We start from the raw sequence: 25734 nt of genomic DNA, 5'->3' as shown, positions 1-25734 counted from the left end.
TGAACACGCTCTATCGAGGATTATAGGAGACTGCCACAGCTCGCTAGATATCACCATTGTGCCACCAGGTCTGATAAATGACGTATCCTGGCAATCCGTCATTTTCCTTAGCTCAGACCCCTCCCTATCATCTCTCCCGATTTCATAATCTCTAAACGCCGTACTTTCCTGAACCATGGGAAAGCTGATTGGCAAGGGTTCAGAGAATTTACCAAGCACCGCTTCAGAGAATTGGCCACTCCCTCAGGGACATCATTACTGCTGCAGCCGCTCGCTAAATACCTGCTGGTCGAATACCCGAAATAAGACCAAATTTCCCTGCAGAGGCGACGCGACTAGCAAATGAGCGTGATGAGCTTCGTCGTACGAACCCTGAAGACCCAAGAGTTATAGAACTTACTCCTGAAGTCAACAGGCTAGTAGGCGAACATAAGCGGAAAAAATGGATAGACGACCTGAAGCAATGCAACATTGGTGCAGGATTAACTAAATTGTGGACAACGGTCAAATCACTCTCGAATCCGGAAAAGAAGGATGACAAAATGGCAGTTACTTTCAACGGCGTGACAGTAACTGTTCTAGGTGCGTGTGTTATTTTAACCGGTCGTTCATAGAGCACCCCGAGAGTGATAGGGCGAAGAGAAGTGTGCTACGCCGTATAAGAACAGCCCTTCCAGCCGGGGAGGTACAACCACAATTTACGATGAGCGATGTTGCAGATGCCATCCGAAACGCGAAATCATCCAAAGCGTTGGTCTCACACCGAATCTCGATGGTAATGCATAAGCAACTGGATGAACCTGGAGTTGAGTATTTAACAAGTGTCCTCAACTTATCGTTAGCCACCCATATTATACCAGAAGCCTGGAAAGTTGGCAGTGTGGTCCCGCTACTGAAGCCTGGCAAGTATGCTAGCAGAGGTGAATCGTACTGGCCGATCCTTACCAGTAGGAAAGATCCTAGAGGTGTTTTCCAGTTGCCCAACATCAATATGGATTTCAAGCTGTTCGGGGATATAGAGAAGACTACTCTCCAGCGTTTGTTGAATTCAGAAACAAGAAGTCCAAAACCCGTAGTGTGAAACAGGGAGTTCCCCAAGGAGGGGTGATCGATCGATAGATTTTTTATCTCTACATCCCGATAGCCCTGGAGGTGTATCGCTGGCAGTTTGCAGCTTTCTCAATTTTTTTTATTTATTTTTTATTATCCGAATAAAGAAATACTTTGATTCTTTATCGTAACAATTGGCTATTGAAAATGGCTGCCATACAAAGCGCGTCATTCTTCACACGAAGTTCTACCTGCACCCGATAAATCTTATTGATGCTTCGGTAGTTTTGGGGGAAACCAACTGCGAAGATTGGAACGATTTGCTTTCTCGTTGGCCTTATCTGCTGACGACTTCCTGGTTTATAATTTTTGTACTTGACGGAATATCGGACGGATCCATAGTTTCACAAAAGGCAAACAACATTAATTTAAAGCATACTTTTAGGGTGTGTGAATATGATGAGTAACTGCTAAACAGCTTGGTAGCATTAAAACTCAAGAGCTGTTCCATACCTTTTATTTTCTCTTTGGCTTTTTTGCCAATAGAGTAAATATCGGCTTAACAAATATGGTTCATAGCGATTAAAAAAATACAAAAAAAACATTGTAAAAATAAATCATACATCGACATGACTTGAATATTATCAGTGCCTGCATTGTTGGCGTCGTGAAAGAAAGTAATTAGAAAAATATTTACGTTAGTCACTTTTTTTTGTTTTAGAAAAATCAATCATACTTTTTGCAAATACGGCGGCGGCGATGCTGAAGTGATATTCTCGTATTTGTACATATCAACAAAAAGTGTTCATTGTAATCATTGAAACTTATTACCAAGTCATTAAATAGTTCATTTAAGTTATTGTGAAATCTTAAGAATGATTCTTCACCATGCCGAAAATTTAAAACGTGGTTAAGCCGGATCGAATTTTCCATACCCCCCTCAGCAGAAGAAACAAATTAGTTATACCTGTGAAACAGTGTGTGTGGCAAAAATACCAAACACGTTGGTCCAAATTTCCCAAAAAATGTTTAATTGATGTTATAGTTCCAAATATGGACTACACATACCTCAATCCTTCAGATACCTCTAACACAAAATTTCGCAATTGCTCGCAAATGTATACTTTAAGACCAGTTATCAAATCTTTTCAAAACTGTTTACAACAGGTAGTATTCCGACCCTTATTACGACAGTAAATTTTTTCGGAGGCAAGTCCATACTCCCCTAAATGACTGATAACCTCGATAGCATGCGAATTGAGTATCCGATGTTCACTTCTAAACGTACATCAAGTTGCAAGAAGGCTTTTCTAGACAACTTCTGTGGGTACCCCCTCACAAAAATTCAAAGTTTTCGCTTAAGTGTACTTTAAGGGCATTTCTATCGCCGTTTTGTCTACTCATGCGGTAGAAAATTGTGACACCACCAAACTGCCGCAAAAGCTATAATTGGGTACCAAAATCTACCATCTGCAAATACGTGGTACGGTTAGAAGTGTAGTACAGCTACCGAAGCGAAGAACGCGGCATACAGGGCAATACTGCAGTCAGCAGGAACACGAAGTGCTAAGAGGAAATATCGGGAGAAGATTATTTTCAAGAGAAAAAAGGAAGGGGGGCCTAATTACGACATTCGATTCGAGTATTTGTTCGTGAATAAAAAAATCGAACTATGAAAACCTACGTGTTCTTCAAAGAACATTAAGAAGTCGATGGTAAAAATGTGTTTATTTTTAAACAAAAAAAATAAAATTATTAACGAAAAATGTAAATATTTGTTGAAATCATTGAATAATACTTCGGGTAATAATTTCGGAATGAAGTTGTGCTAGAAAAATGTACGAAATGATTTATTTTTGTAAAACTTTTTGACATTGATGTAACAAATTGCTAATGCATCTACCTTAGTAAATGTGCATTTGGTGGGGCGAATAGGCTTTCATAGTTCGATTTTTTCATTCACGAACAAATACTCGATCGAATCGAATGTCGTAGTTAGGCCCCAGAATGAAGACCGAACATGTTACCAGAGTGTAGAACACCAGACTGAATATTATGGTCATGTACATTCTCCTGCAAAGATGATGAAGAAACCCAGAACCAATCCAAAACAAGGAGATTAAATGTGCATGTCGAACTGTTCAAGGCCGGTGATAAGAAGCATACATCAGTTGATTAGCAAAATTTGGCTAGTGGAATGCATACCCCACGATTGGAATCTCCATTTGCTATGTCCTGTGATCAGTCAAATAAGGTTTATGCAAAAAAGTCATACCAGACATGATCAAGAAATGTTATAATTGGTGCACCGCGAATGTGTATGGGAACAAAAGTATGTTTGTATGTATGATTTATAAAAGCTTTGTTCCTTTACTTTTTTAGTGGTAACAGTGGTAAAAGAGAAAAGTGTCAAAATTGCTCTCTCATGAACATTTTAACCAGAAAAGTAAAGGAACGAAAAAATGGTAGATCTGGTAGCAATGTCAAAAAAGAAACATAAAAAATCAATTTTCGTCTTTTATTTCACTGTTTTTAATTTAGTTTTGTCAGCGTTTGACTTTTTCTTCTGTTTTTTTTTTGCCCATTTTTTCCTTCTCTGTGAAATAATCGTCAAACAAAAGTCGAAAAATCAGTTCTACCATTTTTTACCTGCAGAAATTTTGCTGGTAGCCTGTGTTAGAAGAGAATGGCATATGTGCTCTCTCTCCTCTCTCACTCCCTTAAAAATTGCTGCCAGTTTTGCCACTTTTTGGGGTTAAGGCACGCTTTGCAGGTTAAAAATGGTAACAAATGGTAACCTCAGGTAAGTAAAGGAACACAGCTAAAATAAAGAACTAATATTTATGACCAGGGACGTATGCAGGATTTCTTTTCGAGGAAGGGTGGGGAGTGGGGGTACCTTGACCAAAAATCATGAAAGTTAAAATCGTTGTGTAGCGTTATATAAAACTATTTTTATGTTTTTTTAGTTGATTTTATATGCAATATTGACACAAAGTATAAAATGTCAATAGATAGAGTTTATTATATTTTAGATATCGTCGGTGTCATGCTTAAGTGGTCCATACGCCATTTGCCTGATTCGAGAAAAACTCAAGTTAATGTTTAAGGCCATACAGGATAAAAATGGTGCAATAATCCAATACTTTAAGAGCTCAGTTCTACTTAACTAAACTCATAGAATATATCAGTAGTTTATTTTAGTCAGATATCTGTGATAGTCTAGAAGTTATGGCCAATTTTTATAATTGCAAAAAGTTGCTGAATTGTTCCATGGAATCTTTTTTCATGTTTTTGGCAGTTTGTGTCACATGGAACACGTTTTGTCACATTTCAACCAAAACACTTTTTATCAATCGTGTTCCACCTCCCTTATAGGAAGTGCTACTGTGGAGTTTAAAAATCAGGACTTTAAGTGAAACATATATTTTTCTCATATAAATACAATAAGGACCATTATTATAGGTTTCCTTAACATTTATTTAAGGGATTTCTTCCACTTATCACTATTTTTTGTGGTAAAAATTTCGATCGGGCAAAACAGATTGATATTGTGCATTTCTAAGGTAACATAAAACATTTAAACGCGATTTTCTTATAATACCATTTTTGTAGTCGGTAAGCTTCAAGTCGAATGGACGTTTTTGCGTACATTTTTGTGGACTTACATCAAAATTTTGTCTTTAAACTAGGGATTTTTTATTTAAACGATTGATAAATTTTCGTTTTCATATAACAATACAATATTCAAAAATATTTGGATTCAGAAACTATTATTATTCAGTTTTTAAACCAAGTCCTTTAAAAAAAATTGTTCCATACGCCACACTTTTCCGTAACTTGGCAAAAATGGGCAATTTTTGTTCCAAACGCCATCATTTTTGGTGCGGAACAATTCGTTTTTGTCTCTTTTTGTTCCATACGCCAAACGACATGGATATGGAACTAAAAAGTTCAAAGATGTTTTGTTCCATACGCCAGGCTTTATGGATATGGAACAAAACGACAAGATTTTTTTGGGTCACAAAGCGGATATGGAACATACTGGCATCTGAATATCTCAGAAACTATAAGAGATAGAGAAAAACCGACCAAAAAATCTGAAAGAACATGGTTCAAAACCTTGTAAGGTACCTTTATCTCAAAATGTCAAAAATGGCGTATGGAACACTTAAGCATGACACCGACGATATTAGCTTGAAATTTAGAACATAGTATGTCCTTAGATGTTTAGAATTGAAGATGAACCATATCAGACAGTTCAGTTCAGTTCGGCCCGGTATTTTCAAGTTGTTAACCAAATTACTCAACAGAATTGACGCAATAACTAAAAAATCTTTCAAATGAATATTAGAATTTTGAACCACATTAGGTCTTGTTTTTCATTTTGGATTCTAATTCCCGCAGAGAATTGTTAATATACATAGGTCCACGTTTTTGCTATCGAAAGACTTTCAGTGTTCAAATAGCTGAACAATTTTTTTAAATATCGTCTGTAACATGGATTTTGGAAATCTTTTTTTTTTTGGAGAACCTCTGTTGTAGTATTTATATTTTCAATTCCAATACTTTGTTAAAACTTTTTATTTTAAGTTATAGCAATGAATGAAAAATATTTTATTGCTTTTTGTCGCTTTTAAACTCCTTGGAATATTCTTATTTGAAAAGCCTTCGAATATTGTTGTCTGAATTAGCAATAAACGTTTTTGATAGTTATCGTACTAAGCCGTCATTTTAGTTGGCCACCGCAAAAAGTCGATTTTTGCACTTTTAATAATGCGAGTTTTATAATTTGATTCGAAGAAAGAACATGTCAAATTATAGGGATATGCAAGTTGTTTTAAAAAATGTTCAAAATTCGCGGTATAATTCAAAGTCAAAGTCAAAATTTCGAGGTCAAAATAAAAAATATTAAAAATTATTAAAACTTAGGACAGAAATTAAACGCAATTTGTTAGAGTTTGGTAATAATCAAATACAAAGATATGATATTCAGTGGATTGGTGGCGGTGTGTACTTTTTGATTTAAGATATAATATTCTTCAAAATGTTTGTCACAGCGGAAAAAATCGTCATATCAACCTAAGAATTTTTTTTTACAAAATTATAGTTTGGTATTATAGACTTTTATAAAATTGTCCAACTTTGTCTGAAATTCTGACACCGGGAATATCTTCAAAAAAGGGCTCTGAATCAACTACATAATATACCAGAGTGCGATTTTTTGCGTTTTTATACCCTCCACCATAACACATCCGTTTGTAACACATCGAAATATTCGTCGGAGAACCTATAAAGTATATATATATATATATATATATATATATATATATATATATATATATATATATATATATATATTATTGATCAGCATAAAATTCGATGTCGATTTAACCATGTCCGTCTGTCTGTTGAAAGAAAGATACAGCTCGCAATTTTAAAGATAGAGAGTCAATATTTGGTACCTCTCGATTTTCGGTATTTTGAACGTTGTGGCCTCAATATTCCACCAAAATGGCTGAAATTTGTTATTTAGTCTTCAATGTGATATAAAACTTTTCGCCAGAAATTTGTCTGTACAGGCCCACGCTTTTATATTGCCCCATTTCCGACTAAAATTCGTCGGTATAGGTCCACGTTTCGATATAGCCCCCTTAGAACGTACCTCCCGATTTTCGTAATACTGAAGATTGTTACGTCAATATCCCACCGAAATGGCTGAAATTCGTTATTTAATCTTCCAAGAGTTATAAAATATTCCAGAAGAGTTTTATCAGTATAGGTCCACGTCTTTCTATATCCCCATAGAAGCGTACTTCTTGATTTTCGGTATTTTTTAAGTTTTAGCCACATTCTCTTACCGAAATATAGGAATATTGGTATTTAGTCTTCTTTGAGATCGACGATTTGAAATAGCCCCCACAGAACGGTGCCTCACATTGTTTTACCGAAATTGCTGAAATTTAGTATTAAGTCTTCTTCATACACGAAAGGAAAGTAATTATTCCATTTTACTTCAATACAACTTGTGGTGGAGGGTATAACAAGTTCGGCCCGGCCGAACTTAACGCCGTTCTTACTTGTTTGAGTTACATACAGTTGCGTTCAAAATAAAGGGAATGGTCCAAAAAAATCATGGTTAAACTTCTCCATTTTGGCTTATTTTGTATTTGGTTAACATTGTTGACATTCCAACTGTTATTTCATTAACAGAAATGTGGCAATTTTTATTAAATTATGTACTGTTTCCACCAACATTATAAATCGTCTTAAAAGTTTTTGTTCAAAAAAATAGGAGTATGGACGAAAAAGGACAATAAAAATATTTTTAGTTGAATTTACGTCCAAAACAGTAAATATTTAAATTGATAGTACTAAATACAATATATTTGATTTTTTGTTTTTAAACAAAAGTCTTTCGGTAGTACCTAAAAACAGGATATTGTCCTTGTGGCGACTTTTCCAATAAATTAAGCTCTTATTGGGGAATTCAGTGGATTTTATACACAAAACCTTTATTGATTAGACTTGTTAACCACTCTGACTGTTACCTCAAACAAAACATAATGATTCGTATCCCATAAATTGGTGTATTTTGAACCATGAACCAAATTTCAGCCAGTTTCCATTAATCCTTTATGAAAGGATCGGCCAAAACAGCGCATTTATAAGTCATTTATTCCTCAACCAAATAAAATTATGAGGTCCTCAGGATGTTAGCTTTATGTACACAATCAATTTTTCTTCTATTCCAAAAATATTTTAAAGCGTGAACGGTTGAAATTAGGTTTACACCATTTTGTGATAATCCTGCTTTGACTACTCTATGGTTGGTATACACCGTACTATATTTTTCTACATAATAGCACGTTTTTCGTTCAAAAGTACTTAATTTAGATTAGTTCTCATAGAAAATTGTGTTTTATACGATGCGATACCTAATAAACATATTCGCAGGGCAATTTCAGAAGTATTTCCGTAAAATTAGCTTTTTAACAAAGCGTGTAGAAAACTGGCTCATATCTGCCAATCATCCAATTTTTGAAATATAAACAAAATAATTGTTCTGCGTGTAGTTAAGATGCTAAGGGCCTTAAAACATTATTTAGTCGAGGAATTAATGCCTTATAGATACGCTTTTTTGGTCAATCCTTACATAAAAGTCTAATAGAGACTGGCTAAAGCTTGGCTCAAGGATCAAAATACACAAAATTTATGGGGAACCAATAATTATGTATTGTACAAAGTAACAGCTAGAGTGTTAAACAACTCTAATCAACAAAGGTTTTGTTTATAAAATTCATCGATTTCCCAATAAATGCTCAAATTATAGGAAAATTGCTGCAAGGACAATATCCTGATTGTGGCCACATCCAAATGCCTTTTTTGTTTTCAAACAGCCTTCAAATCTATTAAATTCACTACTAATAACTAAAATATTGTCAATTCTGGTCCTAAACTCAAATAAATTTTGTTTTATTCTCCTTTCTCTTTCACACTCCTTTTTTTTGAACAAAATTTTTTAAGACGATTTAAAATGTTGGTGTAAACAGTAAATAATTTAAAACATATTGCCACATTTCTGTTAATGAATTAACAGTTGGGATGTCAACAATGTTAAACAAATGCAGAATGGACGAAAATGGTGAAGTTTAAACATGTTTTTTGGACCATTCCATTTTGTGTATGGGCACTCCTATTATTTTGAACACAGCTGTATATCACTTTTTTGAAAGTGCCCTCCTTGCAGATTTTTTTTTTAATTTTTGATTTGGTGAAGAAAATACTAAAAATAAAAAGGATCCGATTTCAACTAAAAAGACATTTTCTTTAAAGAAAAATTCACCATTTATTGTAAAAATGTACAGAGGTGTCGTGGTCAACATTTTTGTTAATTATATCTGTAATACGTTCTAACTAGGGATCATGATTATGCGGTTTATTTGGTTCTTTTAAAAAAATAATATTTATGAAGATGTCTTCGCGAATCAATATTTTAAACATATCAATGTTTATAAAAATCTTTTGGCGGACTAATATATTTGAGTTCATTATAACCTTTTTTTTGTTTTAACCGCGTTCATTGGGTTGGAATGAATAAAATAGGTAAAAATATAATAGGGGGTAGGAACAACAAAATTTGGTTCGTTATATCCGCCGTTCGTTAAAACCGTCTGTAATATTCTGATTAAAGCTTACCTTTAAATATTATTAAAGCTTACTTTTAAATCCTAACAAATTGTAAGAAATTGTCCTCGCAAGGTGACAATTGTTGTTCGTTATAATCGTGGTCATCTTAAGAAGTTGAATTTGTGTAAAAATACTAGGAAAAATTCTTTGGGAACACAAAACTTTGTTCATTATAAACGTAGTTTCTTATAACCGATTTTCGCTATATCCGATTTCTACTGTGTAATTCTTTCTTTAAGCTTACTTTTGCATATAAAGCATTAAGAATGTATAAAAAGCCCATTAATTTTTGCCTCAAAAACAGGCTAAATTACCCATAGTGCACCGTAAGATTTGGAGCTTTTGGTGGACCAAATCCGTTCGAGAGTTATCATGCGATCGAGCCAGACAGACGGACGAACTGCCCCCCTATTCCGTAACTTTTTAACAACTTTACTCATTGTTTATTTTACAACAATTTCATTTGTTTGTTTTGTAGTTGTTACAAAAACAAAAGAAATTTTAACAACTTTTCGATCGATAAAAGTTACAGAATAGGCCTACTGGTCTAAATCGACTTCAAATTAATTAAAGCAGATTTCGTCAAAACATATGAGGAATCAAATAGTATTATTTCGATGAGGTACATTTTTATCGTTAGCCTAAAGGATATAAACAATATTTGAGCATTAATTTCGTTTACGGTTGTTTTCAGCTACAACCTTGTTAATGATAAGAAAAAAAATCAGGTAGGTAAGCATATAATAGCACTTTATGACGCACAACAATAAATAAATAATAAATAAATAAAAAAACAATTTTCTAATTGGTTTTCGAGATATACTCCACGGAAACCCTTGATATATCGTACATTTTATCCATTAGACATGCCATTTCATGCACTTCTAATCCGCAGAACACACAACACGTAATTTTAAAGGCTCAAAATATTTTTTACTAGCAAAATGCCCGCTACTTCGTATGCGGAAAAGAAATAATGTTCAAATAAACATTTAATATGGTGAACACTGAACATTTTTATGTATTTATAGCTATTTAAATTGATATTTAATTTCTTTCAAGTACTGTTCGTGCATGTTTTGTTCGAATCTCAAAAAAAAGACCTCTACACTTTAACAGCGACCTACATTTTAAATTTCAGTCCGAATTTTGGAATTTGTGATATCAAAATGTAGAAAACCGATCGATTCCCCGGTCAGGCAACATCAACTTTTTGACGGTTGCAAAATAACCCTCAGTAATGTTGGCGACATTTACTGAGTATTTCAGTCATGTAAAACTTCTCTACAAATGGTGTCGTAAGGCACGCCGTTCGGACTCGGCGATAATCAGTACGTCCCATATTATTGATCTAATATGAATCGGGGTGCACTCATTGATATGAGAGAAGTCTCCCGTCCCGTCTGGGATGTTTGTGAAACAATTATTACATTATTTAGAAACCGAATTCGCGTCAACATAGAAACAATAGAACATTATTCAGTACAATTTTTAGAATCCAGAACCTTAGCTCATTAGCTTGTTACAGTTTTAGCTCTACTTGTTCGCCCAATGTCAATAGTATTACATGTGGAAACTTTTCATACATTTAAAGGTGGATTTTAATTCCGATCCAATCTCAACAGTGATCCTCACAACAAATTTCAATTATCGATTCACCCAATACCAGTGCTTCAATATTTAGTATTACTTAATACTCCTAGTACATTTATTGTACGACCACTTCTAAAAATAAACCTGTCAAATAGATAATATACCTATTCCTTAGCCCAATACCAAATTGATTGCAATTTTGTACTTTTCACACACTAATTATACGAATTTCAATAACTTTCTCCAACAGTAATTCCAAATTTCAGGATACTACCCTATCCGTTCGCCTAAAACTAAATTGTACGAAATTAAGTACCATTTAGTACTTTTCGTAACCATAAGTACGAACTTCCAAAACTATCTCAGTCCTACACTCCAACAGTAATCTAAATATCAGGATTCCAGCTCTCTCCGTTCACCCAAATATAAATTGTACCAATTTAGTACCACTTAGTACATTCCGTGCCCATAAGTACGAATTTCCAAAACTTCCTTAACCCTACACTCCAGCAATAACCTTAACTCGAAATTCCAGGATTCCTGCTCTATCCGTTCACCCAAATATAGATTGTACTAAATTAAGTGCCATTTAGTACATTCCATACCCATAAGTACGAATTTCCAAAACTACCTCAATCCTACACTCCATAAGTAATCTTAATTATAAATTTCAGGATTCCAGCTCTATCTGTTTACCCAAATCCAAAATGTACAAAACTTAGTACCATTTAGTACTTTCCGTACCCATAAGTACGAACATCCGAAACTACCTCAATTCTACACTCCATAAATAATCATAATTCCAAATTTCAGGATTCCAGCTTTATCGGTACACGTAAATTTCAATTGTACCAAATTTAGTACTTTCCGTACACAGAAGTACGAATTTCCAAGACTAACTCAATCCTACAGTCCAACAGTAATCTTAATTCCAAATTTCAGGATTCCAGCTCTATTCGCTCACCCAAATCTAAAGTATACCAAAGTTAGTACCATTTAGTAAATACTTTCCGTACCCATAAGTACGAATTTCCAAAACTACCTCAATCTTACACCCCATAAGTAACTTTAATTATAAATTTCAGGATTCCAGCTCTATCTGTTCACCCAAATCCAAATTGTACCAAATTTAATACATTTAGTACCTTCCGTACCCATAAGTATGAATTTCCAAAACTACCTCAATCCTTCACTCCATCAGTAACCTTAATTCCAGATTTCAGGATTCCAGCTCTATTCATTCACCCAAATCCAAATTGTACCAAATTCACGACCGTTTAGTACTTTTCGTACGAATAAGTACGAATTTCCAAAAATAACCCTCATATCTCAATCCTACTCTTCAATAGTAGTCTTAATTTTAAAATTCAAGTTTCCAGCTTTATCAGTTCACTCAAATCCAAATTGTACTAAATTTAGTACACTTTAGTACTTTTCGTACACATGAGAACGAATTTCCTTTCATAAACACCACCTCCCATCCTTTATTTCCATACCAAATTTCAAGATTCTAGCTATAGCCGTTCAAAATATACAACTGGTACTAAATTTTATAACTTTTAGTACTTTTCATACACTTCTAGGGCGAAATTCCAAAAACCCTTTGGTACATCTTTCTAACTCTCCACCAGTGACCCTCATCCCAAATTTCAGAATTCTACCTTTTCCCGTTTGCCTAATACAAAGGGTACCACATTTAGTACCATTTAGTACTTTTCGTAACCTTCCAGTTCGAATTTCCTTATCTAACGCCTACATACCAACACTAACCTACACTCAAAATTTCAAGCTTCTAGCTTCATCCGTTTCGTCTGGGCAGTGATTATAAGGCGGTCAGCCACACAAATGAGACAATTTTTAGTACATTTTAGTGCTTTTCGCATCCTTCTAGGACGAATTTCCAAAAACCCAGCCTTATCGAGCACCTTCGCCCCAAGGTTAACCCTCACACAAAATTTCAAGATTCTAGCTTCAGCCGTTTCGTCTGAGCGTTGATTATTAATCAGTCAGCCATACAAAAAGCACCATTGTTAGTACATTTTAGTACTTTTCGCACCCTTCTAGGACAAATTTCCAAAAACTCAGCCTTATCGGGCACCTTCGCCACAAGTCTAACCCTCACCCAAATTTTCAAGATTCTAGCTTCAGCCGTTTCGTCTGAGCGTTGATTATTAGGCTGTCAGCCACACAAATTTGACAATTTTTAGTACATTTTAGTGCTTTTCGCACCTTTGCAGGACGAATTTCCAAAAACCCAGCCTTATCGAGCACCTTCGCCCCAAAACTAACCCTCGCACAAAATTTCAGGTTTTCAGCTTCAGCCGTTTCGTCTGGGCGTTGATTATTAGCCGGTCAGCCACACAAATTTGAAAATTTTTAGTACATTTTAGTGCTTTTCGCACCCTTGTAGGACGAATTTCCAAAAACCCAGCCTTATCGAGGACCTTCGCCCCAAGACTAATCCTCACCCAAAATTTGGGAATTCTAGCTTCAGCCGTTTCGTCTGGGCGTTGATTCTTAGTCGCCCCCACACAAATTTGACCATTTTTAGTACATTTTAGTGCTTTTCGCACCCTTGTAGGACGAATTTCCAAAAACCCAGCCTTATCGAGCACCTTCGCCCCAAGACTAATCCTCACCCAAAATTTGGGAATTTTAGCTTCAGCCGTTTCGTCTGGGCGTTGATTCTTAGTCGCCCCCCACACAAATTTGACCATTTTTAGTACATTTTAGTGCTTTTCGCACCCTTGAAGGACGAATTTCCACAAACCCAGCCTTATCGAGCACCTTCGCCCCAAGACTAATCCTCACCCAAAATTTGGGAATTTTAGCTTCAGCCGTTTCGTCTGGGCGTTGATTCTTAGTCGCCCCCCACACAAATTTGACCATTTTTACTACATTTTAGTGCTTTTCGCACCCTTGTAGGACGAATTTCCAAAAACCCAGCCTTATCGAGCACCTTCGCCCTTCTAGCTTCAGCCGTTTAGTCTGAGCGTTGATTCTTAGTCGGCCCCCCACACAAATGGTACCATTTTTAGTACATTTTAGTGCTTTTAGCACCCTTGTAGGACGAATTTCCAAAAACCTTCGCCCCAAGACCGTTCAGCCGTTTCGTCTGGGCGTTGATTCTTAGTCGCCCCCACACAAATTTGACCATTTTTAGTACATTTTAGTACTTTTCGTACCCTTCTAGGACGAATTTCCAAAAGCCCAGCCTTATCGAGCACCTTTGCCCCAAGACTAATCCTCACACAAAATTTGGGGATTCTAGCTTCAGCCGTTTCGTCTGGGCGTTGTAGATCACATCATCACTTTACTCTTTTATATATATAGATATATTTTACAGAATTCCGATACCCTTTATTATTTATTATTAATCAAATGACATGTCATAAAGAAGTAATTCAGATTTTACTTGAAGTTCCTCTCAAAAAGAGTATTAAAACCAAAAAATTTTAAATATTTTTAGACAACTTGTTAAAAAAAGTATGTATATTTTCAGTTCAAAATTTCCAAAACTAAAAATTATTTTAGAGAAAAAACTTAATGGTTGAAGTAGCTCAAAAAATTGTAGCCGTAGTAGTGTAGTGGTCATGTAAAGTAGAAGAATGAATGAATGAATACCTTCTTATTCCGCCATGGTGTAATTATAATGTTTCTTAATAAAGCCAGCTGATTGTGTTTATTTGTATTGGTGTGTGGATTAATTGTGAAATTACCCAGCTAACAATTTTTCCGAGGGCTCTGATTTCCGATTTTTTTTCCAAAATTGAATATTTTTTAGAAATTTGCCGAAATCGCTAATATTTTCCTAGAAATTGTACAGATTTTCTTATAGTTTTTTGTTTAAAAGTTTCTACACATTTTCTGAAGAATCGTCGGTAATAATTCGCTCCGATTTCTAATCGATTTTTAAGGGATTTGTTTTACGATGGCTAGTTATAAAATTCGCATATAAAATTTTTAATTTTTTTTTAATATACATGCAACAAATAATTATTCAAGCTAGTGTTGACAGCTTCAACATACCCGTGCACATTAATTTACTATTAATCACAAAATGATAACAACAGGCAAAATCATTAGAACGTTTGAAATTAGAATCTTCCACAAAAATCGCATTAAACGTACCGATTTCTGTCAGAAAATCTAAATATTTTCCAAGAATTTACTTCAGAATTCGGATCTAATTCTTAGCGAAACTCTAATTAGAATTTCCTTAGAAAATTCTTTCCGAATTCGGTGACCATAACGAAAATGCATGTTTTTGTTCGATTCTGTGGAAAAAGTTTTCGCAGCTACTAAGATTTCTGAATGCCTTTTGAACTTTTTTATAAAGAAACATTTTGATTTTATTTTTGGAACAAACATTTATTTGTATACATATGCTTTATTCATGCTAAAATAAACGCTAATTTATGGCGATAGGTCATAGAGATTTCATTGGGGCCACGAGCTTTCGATGCTCTTACCTTAGAGATAACGGCTGTTGGCTGTCATGGCCTGGTTCTGTTGGGTGTAATGATCTATGAATTGTTGGCAGAATTTGTTGGCACATCGCTTTCCTTGGCTCTTCTTTGTTTTAGATAGGTTTTCTATTGGCGATACACAGAAAAAAGTTCAAGAATTTTTACATATTCTCGTTTGTGATGTAGTTTTTTTCATACTGTACAGATACCTCACATAAGATACATGTACAGTTTCTTGCATCCATCCCAAAAGCCACAATTTTTTCATGAGATGTAAAATCACTTTCAAATTTTTCCCTACATTCCCATTATTTGCTCTCATTTTTCCTCTCTTGTTTGGAAAATGCTGTCAATTTTGTTCTCTTTTTCTTTTGAATAGTCTCTTCGTCTCACCATCACATTGACACTGTATCAACAAACCACAACACAACAACCGGACTGAAATACAGCTAAACGTGTTTTTTTCCTCCCCACCATCGTTTAACCATCACATTGAGACTATATCAACAAAACACAACTTGACTGAAATACATACAACTGCTTTACGCTAAACTACCCCTCCAACATTTTTTGAATTTTTGGAAGATTGTTTGATCAGATAAATCATCTGTGATTCCCAACTGCGATCATTTGACGATTGTTTAAATTTTTTTCTGAGATTTATCAAATGATCGTCCTAAAGAGTAACCGATTACTCTTCTGAAGGAGCAACATATCATTGTTAGTAACATTTTTGATTTAGATGTATACATATAATTCTCATATACACTTTTTACAGAAATTTCATATTTTCCTTGGGATTCGCTTTCCGGTTACTTTATGTTGTAGATTCGCAGAAGATCTTTAGGTGCGCTCTTCCGCGATTGCATTGATCTTCCCCGCGAATCTCAGATGATCGTTAAGCGATTGAAATTTTTCAAAAATGTTTGCAGGGTACCACGGTCATACCAACTGACAAACCAATCAACTACAGTGCGTTTTGGTGTCAAAAAAACAAAGTGATTGGCTGTACGATATAGTTCGCATCTAAATTTTTTTAATTTCTTTAATATAAAGGTCACATCTAATATCTCAATCTAGTGCTGATAGTGTGAACATGTATGTACCCATCAAAATTTGAAGCAAGGGGTTCCATGCGATGACGTGATTTCATGGCATCTTTTGCATTGGAAGTCGTGAAAGTTCCGATCTTTTCATTAGCATTTGAACCAATGCACAGTGGATCCACCCATTGGTCAAAAATAAAAAAATGAATGTCAAAATTTTGGTACAACATCTGGCAACTATATATTAGTTTTTTTTCATTCGAACGCGATCTTCTTAAGAATAGCTTCAAAAGTCGGAACATTTGACTAATATTTTTTGTTGTGAGTACAACATATATTTTAAGTGCAAGTAAATATATTCAAAATATCGCGAAACTAATGCGTATAGCAAAATATTATAGTGGATTTTGAAGGAGGAGGTAATAGCTTCGTTTCCATTAAAAAACAGTGTTTTAGCGTGTTGTGGAATTCTAGTTAGCTGCATATTTTCTTAGTGTATTTTGTAATGTCAATTTGATCATATACTTAAATTTGACCTAAGGTTTTAGTCATGATGCCCACCAGTGCCCACCTCGGGAATAATTTTCCAAAGTAGGTCATGGGTTTAAGAGTATTCAGTATTAAAATCAGCTGCCATCTACTGCCAGACTATAAATGGTGGGTCGCTGACTAAAGCTGTCCTATAACAGGGTTTCTACGGATATATTCGCGTATAACTCTGTTATCTGACCACGTACATTAACATAATTGGCATCAGTGGCAAGATGAAGAAATCTTCTTCCAAATAAGTCTTAGGTTGGCGGTAAGTGCCTTCCAGGAAGAACGCTATATGATCTATATTAAAAATTTTGCAAATTTTCAGACAAAAATATTGATTTCTTTAATCCGCTAAATTGGTTGGATTTTATGTTGTTTTGAAGATTGTTTTGTTTCCCTAAGCCTATTTTTGGATCATAAGGTAATCGGGACCTTTGTAATTTTGCATTAACCGCCTAAAACAAATTTTACCGTATACCCCCTCCAGAGGGGAAAGTGGGGGAGAATGTCACGCTCGTGGTTTCTTAAAACACTCTTCGGAGCAGCACAAAGCTGTAACTGGCGGATTGGCTTGATTTTTACACTCTAAATATTTTTGACCACTTTCTCCATACAAGTGGATCCACTGTGCAATGCAAAGGAAGTCGTGAAAGATCCGATCTTTCATCAGCATTTGAACCCATGCAAAGGAAGTCGTGAAAGATCCGATCTTTTCATCAGCATTTGAACACCCAATAGAGATGAATTTTGTGTTTTATTTATACACATTTTTCTAAATATATACGATTAATTATTTACAATAGGCTTGATCATGATACAATAAGAAGGTAGCATTATCAGCCCAGCTGATGGTAACATAATGTGTCAATTGCATTGAATTTATGTCAAATTTTGACATCTTATGTTACCAAAAACGGTAGTTGCTGCTACCTTCTTATAGTATCATGGGCTTGATGTTGTCGGAGACTCAAAATCACAACCAACGTTGTTAAAACTCTCGTCATTGCAAAGGGTTGGTGTAAATGACATGCCAAAGCATTGGTAGAAATGGCATGCCAAAGCATTGATGAAAATGACATGTCAAAACATTGGTGAAAATGGCATTGTTTGGATCCAAAAATGAATAGCATCCGCGGGGTCCACGCTCATATAAAATTCATCGATGAAGATGCTAAAAAGATGACATGCCAGATTACTCGCACTCATGATTGAATGGCATCTTTGGCATCGAACATTTTGCTGGGTACATATGGTTCATATTATTCTCCTATACTCACAAGACGATAACAACTACAGTGAAAATCATTAGAAGAAACGGCCCTGCAAACATTTTCTATTACGTAAGAATAATTTGCGATTCTCCTGGAAGATCAATTAGTCGCAGGCGAGCGCGCCTAAAGTAAGTGTTTATGCAATGCGAATCGCGACCAAGATTTGCTGATGAATCATATGGAAGATTATAAGAAGAAAATATAAAGAAAAAATTAAAACTTCGGTGGATAATATCCACAAACAAGAAACAAGGGAACTGATGAGATCCAGTGGCGTGGATCGAAACTAGTATTCCCTGCCTTACCCCTTGGCGAACAATGCCAAACCTTTTCCCACTAATAAATTAGTTGTTTTAAAATAATAAAACAACAACAATGGGATTAAGCCAGACTATTTTGAAAAAACAAAAAAGAAAAAATTAAATGAAATGTATGTTTCATTCTTCTTTGTTTTTTGTTTCTTTCAGTTGTTGTCTTTGATTTCTACCCATTTTGTTTTCTTTTCTGTTATGATTGTGTTGTGGTGGTTGTACTATGGCTCTCATTTACTTTGTTCATTCGCTTGGTAAAACCCGGACATGTGTTTTGTTTGTCAATACTCATAATAGCTCTGTTCCTTTACGTGCAAGAATCTTCAAGTTTTACCACTTTTTACTCGAAAAGCGTTCCTTTACTTCAGACACCATACAATTCATATGGGAGCAGTTTACAACTTTAGCTACTTTTGCCGGTTTTACCACTTTCAAAAGTAAAGGAACAGACCAAATATTATACGTCCCATTTATATAAAAGATATCATGGTAGAACAAATAAGGTAAAGTAAATACTACACCAAATACAACTCAACAACAACCACATAGAAATTTGTTTTTGTTTGTAATGTTAGTGTCACCTGTATATGTAAACAAAATAAGGAAATGTCTATAAATTATTGGAATTTACAAAAACTAATGAAAAATCATGATTGAATATGTTGGAAAACATGGATAAAAATTCGTTACTTTTCAATTTGAAGGTTTCCATATCATTTTACTAAGTGCATTATTTCTCACAGATAGTAGAATTCCTCCAAAAATGTTTGGGATCGCTGGAAATTAATTGGAAAAAGAGAATCTGTTTCAATCTTTTGTTTTTGAAATCAAAGAAGCACATGTTTATTAGGGCTTTATGTTTTACCGCCTCTATAAGCGGTGTTTTAGGCACGTCGTTCGGACTTGGAGGAGGTTACATGTCATTGATATGAAGATGTCTTTATGAGAAATACTTTTTTTCGGAATGATATATTTTTTCCTCAAACAATATATATCCCTAATGTGCATCGAAAATAGAAATAAATATATTAAATGTCATATGGAATTTGACACTAACGTTACAGCCCAGTTTTGTCAGCTGGGTATTGCTGTTACCTCATATTGTTCTACCATGCAAAGTTATGTAGAATGTGTATATGAGAATTATATGCAACCAAATCAACAATTTCAGATACAATCGTTAGAATAATCTATTATTCGCCAAGCAGCATAGCAGAAGATTCGTCGTAGCGTCTGATTATAAACAAACACGTTTGAGAATCGTCTACGAATTCCAAATTACTAGCGTGGGTGACAATTATATAAAAATTCGCTAAAAGATCACCGGAAAGAAGCGCATAAGAATAAACTGATCAAAAAATCGTACAACTAACTTCCAAATGTTTGCAGGGGGTAAATTCAATAATACAAAATAAAATCATTATAAAAAGCAGCAAAATTTGTCTCTGGTTTAGTTAGTGGTGTGTGGTGGTTTTTTTTCAATAAAAACAAAACAATTCGCCAAAATCGTTTTTTTAATCTCTCAGAAGAAACCAGTATTTATACCCTACACCACTATGTGGGGAGGGTATTATAAGTTGGTTTTGGCCAAAAAGTTAGTAACGCATCGAAATAATGATCGTAGACCCATACTTATATATACCAAAATGAATGTCTCGACGAGCTGAGTCGATCTGGCTATGTGTGTCCGTCCGTCAGTCCGTCCGTCCGTCCGTCTGTCCATCTAAACCTTGTAATCACGCTACAGGTCGCAATTTTGATCGGATCGTCACCAAATTTTGGGTGTTCATGAGGGTCCCGGAGGGGAAGAAGCCTATTGATTTTGGTGATGGTCGGATAATATTCAGGGGTCGGAATGGGCAAAAAACTTATTTGGGGAAAAAGTCAACGTTTTAGTTCAAAGCTAATATCTCCGCATCTATAATGGGTATATCAAAAGGGAAACCTGCGAATGAAAGTAGAAAATATCACCTTTACAACGATGTATAAAAGGTTGTCGTAGGTGGTCAAACAACGAAGAAATCGCAATAGTCACTAATACAGCCCAACTTTTTATTTTTGCGATTTGAGTTATAATGACGAATATCACATCTTTGGTTGGGGATCTTCCAAAAGCAAAGCCTGACATTGAAAGAAGAATATCCCACCTTTACAATGATTCAAAGCAGGTTGGCGTATGTGGCCAAATAACGGAAATATAGCAATAGTAGGTAATACATCCCATTTTTCAATTTTTTTCAAAATCGCGCTACAGGTCGCAATTTCGATCGGATCGTCACGAAATTTTGGGAGTTAATGGGGGTCCCACAAAGGAAGAAGCCTGTTGATTTTGATGATGGTCGGAAAATATTCAGGGGTCAGAATGGGCAAAAACTTATTTGGAGCAAAGGTCGTTTTATTTCAAAGCCAATAGTTCTATTTCTTTAAGAGGTATATCAAAAGCAAAACCTGGCAAGGAAAGTAGAAAATATCAACTTTACAACGATGTACAGTAGGCTGTCGTAGGTGGTCACACAACAGAGATATCGCAATAGTCGGTAATGCATCCCATTTTCCGATTTTTTTGTAATAACGCTACAGGTCGCAATTTTGATCGGATCGTCACGAATTTTTTGGGAGTTGATGCGAGTCTTACAGAGGAAGAAGCCTATCAAGTTTGGTGATGGTCGGATAATATTCAGGATTCGGAATAAGCAAAAAGCTTTTGTGGAGAAAAGTCAACGTTTTTTTCTTATGCGAATATCTCCGCTTCTGGTAGGAGTATTCCAAAAACAAAGCCCGCCAATCGTAGAATGAAAGATCTCCTTTATATTGATGCAAAATATGTTGGCGTATGTGGGCAAACAACCGAGATATCGCAAAAGTCAGTAATATATCCAATTTTTCCATTTTTTGTAATCACGCTACCGGTTGGAATTTTGATCGGATAGTCACGAGATTTTGGGGGTAGATGCGGGCCCCACAGTGGAATAAGCCTATTGATTGTGGTGATAGTTGGATAATTTTTAGGGGTCGGAATGGGGAAAAACTCATGTGGAGACAAATTCAAAGTTTTATTCTTTGTGAATATATCGGCTTCTAGTAGGGGTATTCCAACGGCAAAGCCTGTCAATTGAAGAAGAAAATATTACCTTTAAAGTAGGTTGGCGAAGGTGGCCAAACAAGGGAGATACCACAATAGTCGGTAATTCTTCCATTTTTTGCAATCACGCTACAGGTCGCAATTTTGATCGGATGGTCACGAAATTTTGGTCGTATATGGGCCCCGAGAGAAAGAGGCATATTATGTTTGATGGTATTCGGATTATATTCCCTAAAAGAAATGTTTACCAGTGAAAAGCTTATGCACAGGGGTAGTGGTGTAGGGTAACACATGGTCGGCCCCGTCCCGACTATAGCCTTTGCTCACTTGTTTTTTGTTTATGAAAGGCGTTCATGAAATGCAGAAATTTGAACATTGGCATGACTTTATGAACACTATTCCTAAAATGCGGTAATTTTTTTCTGTGTATAACGCTAAAGTTTATGGCTGCGATTTATAATCTGCAATGATCAAAAGAAATAAATTAAACCGACAAAATGACACAACATCCGCATTAGCATTTTTAATTTTCGTTATTAACAGAAGGGAATCCCCAATAAATTCCGACAAAAATAAACAAAACCTACATAAAGAGATATATTTTTGTGTTATGCGGGATTTTTCTGGACAAACATTGGAGAAGTTGAAGTTGGTATTTTGTAACTGATGAGCGAAATTTCAAAATGTTCTACCAACAAGAAATTTGAATTCATCTGTCGTTAAATAATGCCGGAAACTAGAGTTGTGCCAAAGGAACTATATGGAACTATCTAGCTCACTTCGCAGTACCAATGGCCCACATTTTTTCTTTGAATAAAATGCGTATACTTAATACCACACGTTACATTTCATGATGTTAGATTACCTAACTCTAAGGGAAACGCACTACTCACTAGAGGAATCCACAATTTTTATAGTGGAAGTAAATGAAGTTGAGCAGTATCTTTTACATACAGTGCTCGACATATCAATATGTCGAGATAATTTTGAAAAGCTTTGGAGGTATGGTTTTCTTTGTATAGCGTACATATTTATTTAATTTAAATTTATTTTTCATTGAGCTTTTATTTTATGCAAAAATATGCAAGTAACAAAATGCACCCACCTTGTTAAAATTTACAATATTTAGTTTTCTGGAAAAGTTTCCATTGATATGTCGAGCACTGTATGTGTGTATTCAAATAGTAATAGAAATGTAATCCGCTAATGGAAATGACTAGCTTTGCAAAGTAACAACAAATGCTCAAAGAACAGTGATTCTTTTTCATTTACTACTCTTTGAGTCAAAGATGTTGACTCAATATTATTGAGTGAATTTATAAATATATATATTTTTTTTAATTTTGAAAACCAATTTCAGTAGGCCTATTCTGTAACCTTTTAACAACTTTACTCATTGTTTATTTTACAACAATTTCATTTGTTTGTTTTATTGTTGTTACAAAAACAAAAGAAATTTAAACAATATCGAAAGTTGTTAAAAGTTACAGAATAGGCCTACAGATCAACAAAGAGATACTAAAAGCTTGGTTGGAAACTAGAAGAAAAAGAGAGTTAAAAAGCAAAACCCATAAACGATGTCGGCGGTATTTCAAGGCAAACTGGCAGAAAATTTAAAATTTGGACATATTTTAGAAATTGGTGCAGAGGTGGAAGCTGATGGTTCATGGTAAGCAAGTTCGCCATACTAAATACAAAAAAAAAAAAAAATAAATAAAAATTGAAAACAAACTGTCCTATAGGTTCAGCATATCTTTGGCAACGGGACGCTATCAAGAACGTGACATAATTGACATTGGATTACACATGCTCGTCAATACGCAGCATGAAACAATTATTGTAAAACAACAAGTCGATAAAAAGTGGTTGGAGGTGGCTACAAAAGAATACGATATCGAGGAATTCATTACGAGATTTAAAATCAATCTTATAATGGATGTAGACAAGTTCCACATAAGCATAAATGGTAAACCATTTATGTTTGTACAATACCAAGTAGCGCTTGAGGAACTGAACACGTTGAAGCTAATGGGACATTTGTCACAAATAAATCAAATAGATCATCGACAATATTTCCCACGACCTTGGCCACCAATACAGTTAAGTGAACAGCGAGTAGATTTTAGTCATGATATACCGGTAGCCTTTAAACCGGGTCATGTTATGGTTCTAATGGTCAAACTAAGAGGTGATACCAAGGGTAGGTTTGTAATGCATTTTCGCAATGCCCTGAATATTAAGCGGCAAGAGGTTCACATTAGCATGAGATTTGACAAAAAGAAGGTTATAAGAAATTCGAAATTGCCAACACAAAGTAAAAAGGATAATCCTGAAAAAATGGCGTAAGAACATGGAGTTCATGAGAGAATTGAATTTGTTAAGAATTTTGCTTTTATATTATTTGCAGATTTGGAATTGAGGAGAAAGATGGCCATTTTCCTTTTGAGGACTTTTCAACACCATTTAAAATTGCAGTGGCATTTACCGACACCCATTTCCGTATGGCTAAAGATGGTACATTTCTCTTCGACTATGCGTTGCGCACACCAAATGTGTTATCGGATATCTCTGGCGTTAAGATTTTTGGCATTGAAGGTGTTATGGTACGCGTAAGCGCCATTGATCATTTCTATTTGGAGGATCCCATGTGTGAGGGATTTGAAAAGTTATCGTATAAGAAATTTTCAAAATAATTAAAAAAAAAAAATAATAAAAATAAAGTAAAAAATAAAAACGAAATCTTCTGTCGAAAAATTTTAGATTAGATTTATTGCAGTATTTTCTATTATTGATAAATAGTTGGAATTCAGACTAATTCATCCGTCTAAAATTACTAAAAAGTAATTTTTTTCGCAGTTCTAAGGAACGAGGAAACATCACAGCATGCTAAATTTCGAATGCGAAGAGAAAGGTATCCTTCGTTTACCTTCCCCACAAAAGTTAAACAATTTCGCTAAAACAGTGTTTACATTAACTCTGGAAAGGAGAAACCAATTTGGTCCATAGTTTGTAATATTTTCACCAGTATTGCGATTCTCTAAATCAGTTTTTGAGTTACCAACAAAAATCGTTAAAATTAAAACGCAAAATTATGAATGAAAAGTTCAAATAAATGTTGACAACACTCTTGCTATCGAAAAAACTTACCGAAAAATATCGTAAATTACTGACCTGACCTTTGCACATCTCTTGACCAAGTTCGAAGGTTGACTATATCGGACAATACCTTCGGATTGCTCCGTCATAAAAGTAACAAGTAAAAAAGCGTTAAATTCGGCCGGGCCGAACTTTTCATACCCTCCACCATAAAATATTCTTAACTAAATTGGAATAATTAGTTTTTATTCCTGTCCCCAACTTTAAGTGGGTACGTTAAAATGTCAGATAATGTACATAAAATGTTTCATTCGGTAGGCCCTTTTTTATGGTGCCTATATCTAACAATGTATGTTGACAATTTTTGGTGGGCTAGAAATTGGGAGGTACCGTTATATAGGGGTTATAATAAAACATGGACCTATGTTGACAGTTTTTGATGGGAGCCTTTAATGTCAAATAACTCCTAATTCGGTTAAAAATTGTAGCTAGTGCACAATTTTTGTTGGCTTTTAAATTTCAAATTACAGAAAGTTCGTCCAAAAATTAAAGCTGAGGTACGGAAAATCGGGAGGTTTGTTATGGGGCTATACCAAAACATGGACCTACGTTCGGTTAAACATTTTAAGTAAAATCCTCAAAGTACCGAAAATCGGGAAGTATCATTATATTGGGGCTTTGTTGAAAATTGTTGATGCAGATGTTTGGTGACCACTACAACCTTCAAATGTCAAATTACAGTTAGTTCGGTTAAAAATTTTAGCTAAAATTGCCAATTACTGAAAATTGGGAGGTACCGTTATATGGGAGCTATATCCTAACATGGACCTATGTTGACAATTTTTTATGGAGAGGTGTTGTGACCACTAAGAACTTCAAATGTCAAATTACTGCTAGTTCGGTTTAATATTGTAGTTAAAATCATCAAATTACTGAAAATCGGGTGGTACTTTTATATGGTGTGTGACCACTAAGAATTTCAAATGTCAAATGTTCATATTACAGAGAATTCGGTTAAAACTTGTAGGTAAAATTCTCAAAATACCGAAAAACCGTTATATGGGGATACCGAAATCCGTTATACCGAGG

General features: G+C 34.9%; 1 protein-coding gene and 1 pseudogene across 11 annotated transcripts; both read left to right on the top strand.

Moving 5' to 3' along the window:
* LOC141390741 (aquaporin-like) overlaps window positions 1–25734 on the top strand; it is a 434687-nt pseudogene that overhangs the window by 339493 nt on the left and 69460 nt on the right.
* On the top strand, window positions 1699–24281 carry LOC141390737 (uncharacterized). Of its 11 annotated transcripts, none has more exons than XM_073963677.1 (4): window positions 1699–1727; window positions 23024–23218; window positions 23292–23891; window positions 23957–24281. In XM_073963677.1, the coding sequence occupies exons 2-4, from the start codon at window positions 23127–23129 to the stop codon at window positions 24240–24242; spliced, it is 978 nt and encodes a 325-aa protein (XP_073819778.1). In that variant the 5' UTR covers window positions 1699–1727; window positions 23024–23126; the 3' UTR covers window positions 24243–24281. The 11 variants fall into 11 exon arrangements, with proteins under 11 accessions (XP_073819778.1, XP_073819782.1, XP_073819783.1 ...); XM_073963681.1 differs by having other exon boundaries at window positions 1699–1747; window positions 23091–23218; XM_073963682.1 differs by having other exon boundaries at window positions 1710–1834; window positions 23091–23218.

This window comes from Musca autumnalis, unplaced genomic scaffold (assembly GCF_047663935.1).
Source record: "Musca autumnalis isolate F117 unplaced genomic scaffold, ASM4766393v1 scaffold_1, whole genome shotgun sequence".
NCBI classification, from domain to species: Eukaryota; Metazoa; Arthropoda; class Insecta; order Diptera; family Muscidae; genus Musca; species Musca autumnalis.
The sequence above is the reverse complement of the archived record's forward strand: the minus strand, read 5'-3'. Positions and strand labels throughout refer to the sequence as shown.

Bases quoted from the DNA above. Each gene is read 5' to 3' on its own strand.
- LOC141390737 (XM_073963677.1), top strand. From the start codon at position 23,127: ATGTCGGCGGTATTTCAAGGCAAACTGGCAGAAAATTTAAAATTTGGA. The intron at 23,219-23,291 runs GTAAGCAAGTTC...ACTGTCCTATAG, and splicing joins GTGGAAGCTGATGGTTCATG to GTTCAGCATATCTTTGGCAA. The intron at 23,892-23,956 runs GTAAGAACATGG...TATTATTTGCAG, and splicing joins GATAATCCTGAAAAAATGGC to ATTTGGAATTGAGGAGAAAG.